At 37.5% G+C, this 6000-nt stretch overlaps 1 protein-coding gene across 1 annotated transcript in view; it reads right to left on the reverse strand.

Annotated features, from left to right (window-relative positions):
- SPATA9 (spermatogenesis associated 9) overlaps nucleotides 1-4145 on the reverse strand; it is a 37044-nt gene extending 32899 nt beyond the window's left edge. The window contains exons 1-2 of the mRNA XM_003404989.4: nucleotides 4085-4145; nucleotides 3817-3905 (exon numbers count right to left, since the gene is read on the reverse strand). Of these exons, the coding sequence (XP_003405037.1) occupies nucleotides 3817-3905; nucleotides 4085-4145 (150 nt within the window). The remainder of the gene's footprint in view (nucleotides 1-3816; nucleotides 3906-4084) is intronic.
- Between the last annotated feature and the right edge of the window lie 1855 nt (nucleotides 4146-6000).

The raw sequence follows: 6000 nt of genomic DNA on the forward strand, positions 1-6000 counted from the left end.
AAATTTTTTTTAAGTGATTTAAATACTAATCACAAAATTTAGCAATTTAAAATACAACTCACTTAATAAAGCCCTCTGAGTATTCTTGAAACCATTCCTTTCAGTAGATTTGAGGACTAGAGACAATGCTGGAAATAATAAAACCTACAGCATTTTAATCTGACCTTTAAAAAGATTATCTGGTTAATAACCCAGTATTAGCAATGTTTTTTGAAAAATTACTTTTGAAGAGCAAATAAATTCAAATTTGTTATAATATTCTCTATTTGGGCTTCCTCAATCTCAGCACTACATTCTTCAAAGGAAGTGGTGGGAAGAGAACAATGTAAGAGTTTTAGAATGAGAAAGTAACTTTAGCAATCTCTCTGTGAGTTCCTGAGTGGGGTAAAGTTCATGTAAAGTAAATGACTTCAATGAGTTGGAAATAAAAATTCAGAGTTCTTGGGAAATTAGAATATCAATCTATTTCACCATAAATCTCAATTATGGTTTAGGTGATAATAAGGCTATTCAGAGGATAGGAAGTTGTAAAGAAAGCTGCAACTTCTTTAATAAAACCCCCGTTTCTCTAATGTTGGCAATGATGAGAGAATCACAACTTGGAAGGGGTTTTTCCATGCCTATCACTTGTCTCCGAGGATTCACCTTGGGGTTTCTCAACAATTATTGCCACTACAGTGACAGCTTAACCATTTTACACACTGGCCCATGTATGGACATCTTCCCATCTCTTCCCTTAACAACCCAGAGCATAGCCAAGAAAAGTCTCCAAACTTCCAAGAGATTTATACTAAGGCTAGCAAAATACAAAAAGGGGAAATAACTAGTTTGGAGCCTAGGTGGCATAATGGTTAAGAGTTTGGCTGTTAACCGAAAGGGTGGCAGTTCAAATCCACCAGCTGCTCCTTGGAAACCCTATGGGGCAGTTCTACTCTGTCCTATAGGGTCGTTACGAGTGGGAATTGACTCCATCGTAATGGGTTGGGTTTGTTTGTTTGTTTTTAAAGATGCAATTACAAAATTTGATTCACCCTGAAGAGCTTTTAAACCTTGTCCTATCCTACTTTTTAGCTGAATGCCATCTTATTACTGTGGAATGAGAGATATCATTGCTGATGTCGACATAGTTACATACTTGGTTTAACTATACACAGTAACTATACACTATATACTGACGACTCCTAAATACACATCTTCAGCCCAGACTTCTCAGGAATTTCTAACCTATATATCCAATATTCAACTCAACTCCATGCTCTGCAGGATGTGGCATAACCCCTTAAACTACAATCAACTCATTATCGTCTTCTACAAACCTGCTCCTCCTCATTTAGTCCTCTATTTCAATTAATGGAATTGCTATTCTTCAGCCACCTAAGAAATTCAGGAGTCTTCCTTAACTTCTAATATCCTTCTCAGACCATACTATCAGTTTTCAAAATATTCTAAACACCTCGTATATCCAACCCATTCCCTCTATTCTCAAAGTCAATGTCGTGTTCTTGACTGTCATTTGCCAACAGAATTTTACTAGAAGTTCTGCCTCCATTCTGACCTCACTACCACTGGTGAAGTCTTTTTAAAGTGCAAATCAGATGTCATTTCTATATTCAAAACATGTCAGTGACTAATACCTGTGTTATAAATAAGATAAAGTACAGTCTTTTTTACTTGACATAGAAATAACTCCATATTCTGACCCATTTACATTTTCTAATTTTCTACTATTTCCTGCCTCAATCTTCTTATCCTACATGCCATTTATTCAGATTTACTTAATATGCTGCGAACATGCTATGCTTTTTCATACTTTCGGAACTAACTCACACTGCTTCCTCTGTAATGTTCTTCTTTGACCTTACTCACCCTATCCCTTTCTTCACCTTGAAAATTCCTATTCATCCTTTGAGACCCAATTTAAGCATCCTTCCTCCATGAAGCCTTCTCTGAACTTCCCAAGTATAGTCATTTACTCGCTCTTCTAAATTAGATATACCTGTATAACACTAACTGTATTATAATACAATTACTTGTTTACAGCTTTGTCTCCATTAGATTAAGCTTATTGACTGAAGGCATCATGTCTAATTTATCTTTGTATTTCTTCTCCTCAGTGCCAAGCAATAGTATTTATTAAATGTTCAACGGTTTGTTGTCTGGATGAATGGCTAAATGTGGCTCTACTACCTCTCCTTGAGGGCAGTGATGATTCGGTGGTAGAATTCTCACCTTCTACACAGGAAACCCAGGTCTGATTCCTAGCCAATGTATCTTAAGTGCATCTACCACCCATTTATCTGTGGAGGCTTTCATGTTGCTGTGATGCTGAACAGGTTGCAATAGAGCTTCCAGACTAAGACAGATGTAATGGATTGAACTGTGTCCCCCCAAAATATGTGTCAACTTGGTTAGGCCATGTGTAGTTGTCTTCCATTTTGTGATTTTCCTATGCGTTATAAACCATAATCTCTGCATTTGGTTAAAGAGGATTAGGGTGGGATGTAACACCCTTGCTCAGGCCACATTCCTGGTCCAATGTAAAGGGAGTTTTCCTAGGGTGTGGCCTGCACCACCTTTTATCTTATGAGAGATAAAAGGAAAAGGAAGCAAACAGAGAGCTAGGGACCTCATACTACCAAGAAAGAAGCCCCAGGAGCAGGGTGCATCCTTTGGACCTGAGGTTCCTGCGCTAAGACGCTTCCAGACCAAGGGAAGACTGAAGACAAGGACCTTCCTCCAGAGCTGACAAAGAGAGAAAGACTTCTCCTGGAGCTGGTGCCCTGAATTTGGACTTCTAGTCTACTGGACTGTGAGAGAATAAACTCTTTGCTAAATCCATCCACTTGTGGTATTTCTGTTATAGCAGCACTAGATGACTAAGACAACAATGTGATATACTTCTGAAAAACCAGCCAATAAAGTCTTTATGAATCACAATGGCCCAATCTCATTGTACCTGGGGTATCCATGAGTCAGGGCCCAAGGCCACAGCAGCAACTAACAACAAAAAAATGTTAGTGAAATATATAGACTTTGTGATTACTATGTTACACAGAACACTTTTTGTTTGTTGAGGTTTTGGCTATGTTCTTCATTTGACATTGCCAAGAGTCTCACTTTTGGATAAATGAATTGTTTACTGTATCATGTAACTTTACAATTCCACCTGCAGTCAAAGTGACTGAAACATACTTTTCCATTAGAAGCTGCATACCTTTAAGTAAGTCAGGTTACGTGTATCTGCTAAATGAGGTGTTGCTTTTTCTTGACCATATGTCTCTTCAAAATTCTCTACCTTCCCTAGCAATACTTTATTTGTATCAAATGCTTTTTGGAATACAGGTTAAAAAATAAACACATGTACTTTGCTTTAATATCAATATTTTCTTTCCACATTAAAATACACACCCAATTGTCACAAACACAACCATATTGTTCAAATTTTTCTGTTATTCACACTGATTTAATTATTATAAATTTTACCTGAAGTATATCTAGGTATTTTTCTGATTTTACATTAAGCAAGTCTTAAGTAAGTTACATTGCAGTTGTGGCTATGAGAGAGTTTCAGATTTCCAATCTAATGCACAGTGATTTTCTTTAAACTTCATTCATCTAGCTCACTTCTTGGGCTCACAGTCTCTGCTTTCCATAGGCCCCCTCAGTGGGTAAGATTTGGAGTTTGTTTCCCTGAGGTGAAATTAATGTTTTCTTATACTTCCAGCACTGATCTCAAAATCAAGCATTAAACAATCCGTATGATACTAAAACAATATACTTTTGGTGTTCCTTTTCAAAGTTATGAAATCACATTACCTGTTTCGACTGTGATAATCGCAGAATGGTAGGGAATTCATCTTTAAACTCATCTACAAGGTCCATGATTACTTTCTGGAGCCCCTCGACTAAGACAAAAAAAGTTGGGAAGAAAAAAGCTTAACTAAAAATATCCCCTATACACAATTCGACCTAACATGAAACACTGGATCTACTTTCTGGGTGACTGGGAATACAGGAAACCCTGGGGGACTTTATTCTGTTATTTCTCACACCCATATCCTCTTTACAACAAAAGTGTGCATACTTTTTCCAGTAAAGTTCTTCAACACCTGCCCGCATATCCACCCAATAGGTTTGATTGGCATGATGAATTCTTGCTTGGGTTCCTGGTACTTAGCAAGCCTGTAGGTCTGGGCAGTGCTTATCCTACTCTGCCATTAGTGATGGATGAGGGTAGCCTTCCACTCAGGAAAGCAGGCAAGGACGGAACCTGCAGCTCACTGCTGGAATAGAATTGTTACGGCATAATGGGTCTCTGGGAACTTGTTGCACAATGTTCTGAAATCACTCTGGCAGTTAAGAGGAAGAAGAGTGTATTTGGAGGTATCAAAGGAGGAGTAAAAGGATTGAAGAGTAAACCACACTAAGGAGTTCTACAATACAAACTGAATTTTGTCCCAAATTCTGTAGCGATACCTCAATTAACGGATCATCTGAGAACAAAGCTCCCTTTGAAAAGAGCTGGCATGTGCTTTAAAAAAATGTTTCACATATGATGCCAAGTAGAAAAGAAATACCAGCAGATAAGTCAGAAAGACTTCTGAACAGATTATTTTTCCTTCACCCAAACAAGGATCAATAGGTCAAACCCAGGCAAAATTGTGAAATCTTCTATTTTTCTTTATAATTTGATCTTATTATTATTTCTACCTTTGACCCTCTTACTACTATCCCACTTCAGATATCTGTTACTTTCCCCTTAGCAAGCATGGGAAGAACTTGATATCATGTACACTTAATTAACGACCTACTCAAGTTCCATTTTAAGACTTTATATTTAATTCCAGCTAAAACATTTTCTTCATCAAGCATACGCTGTGGTTGCTGGAGGTCAATTCATGGAAACTGGCAAAGAGATCCCTGCTTTCACATTGTCTTTAGTCCATAATCTGCCTGAGAACACTCTCCACCAAGCACCAACACCACACCACCTCTCCTAACTTTAACAAAACCTGCTTCCCTCCATCATGACTCCAACGCTTCAAATAATTATGCCCTTAACATTTGGGAAGTACAATCCACTGCCAGAAAGGAAGTCTTATTAGACAATGATGAACACACTGGGGGTTTATAATACAATGAAACACTGTTCTTAACTTGTCCTACCAAGACATTTATCAGAGTCTACCTCACAGGAGGGCCTGGTAGCCCCTTCTCTCTCCAGTCTTCTCTCCTGTTCTGTATTTCCACAAACCCCCTAGATCTTTTTATCCATCCATCCATTCCTCAGTGTGCTAGCTCCCAGTAAATTGGTTTCACCTGGTTTTCTTCCTCATTTTTCTGTTCTCTCCCTACTAGGCATCCTATGGCATTAACTCTAAAAGAAAAATATTTCATACTAACCACTACTTAGAACAAAACCCCAGGAAACCATGGTGGCTAGTGGTTAAGAGCTATGGCTGCTGCCAAAAGATCAGTAGTTTGAATCCACCAGGCACTCCTTCGAAACCATATGGGGCAGTCCTATTCTGTCCTATAGGGTTGCTGTGAGTCGGAATCCACTGGATGGTAATGGGTTTGGTTTAACAGGTTTAGAGCATAACCCAATTCTGCATGTTACGCTAACAAATTCCTTTTGGTCTTTTCTTACTTAATGACCCTCTTCCTGGAAGAGAAATGGTGAAAAATGAAAAGGAATGATGGAGTAAGAAAATCTCACCCTACCACATTTATTTGATATTTGTGAGGACATCTGATAATATTTTAGTTTGTATTTAGTTATGTTTTTTATACCTGTATTCTTATCCATCTTATGTTATTCTATTTCAGGAAATAAAATTAAACAAAATAACAATCTCAGTGGGCATCCTCTTTATTAACTCTTTATTATGTTATTCTTATGGCTAATAATAGTGTTCCTTACTTATAAAATAAAAATAAATTTGTAAACAATTATAAATATTTCTAAATAATTTTTATAAAGGTTCTACAGATTTATCT

Source organism: Loxodonta africana, chromosome 2 (assembly GCF_030014295.1).
Source record: "Loxodonta africana isolate mLoxAfr1 chromosome 2, mLoxAfr1.hap2, whole genome shotgun sequence".
NCBI classification, from domain to species: domain Eukaryota; kingdom Metazoa; phylum Chordata; class Mammalia; order Proboscidea; family Elephantidae; genus Loxodonta; species Loxodonta africana.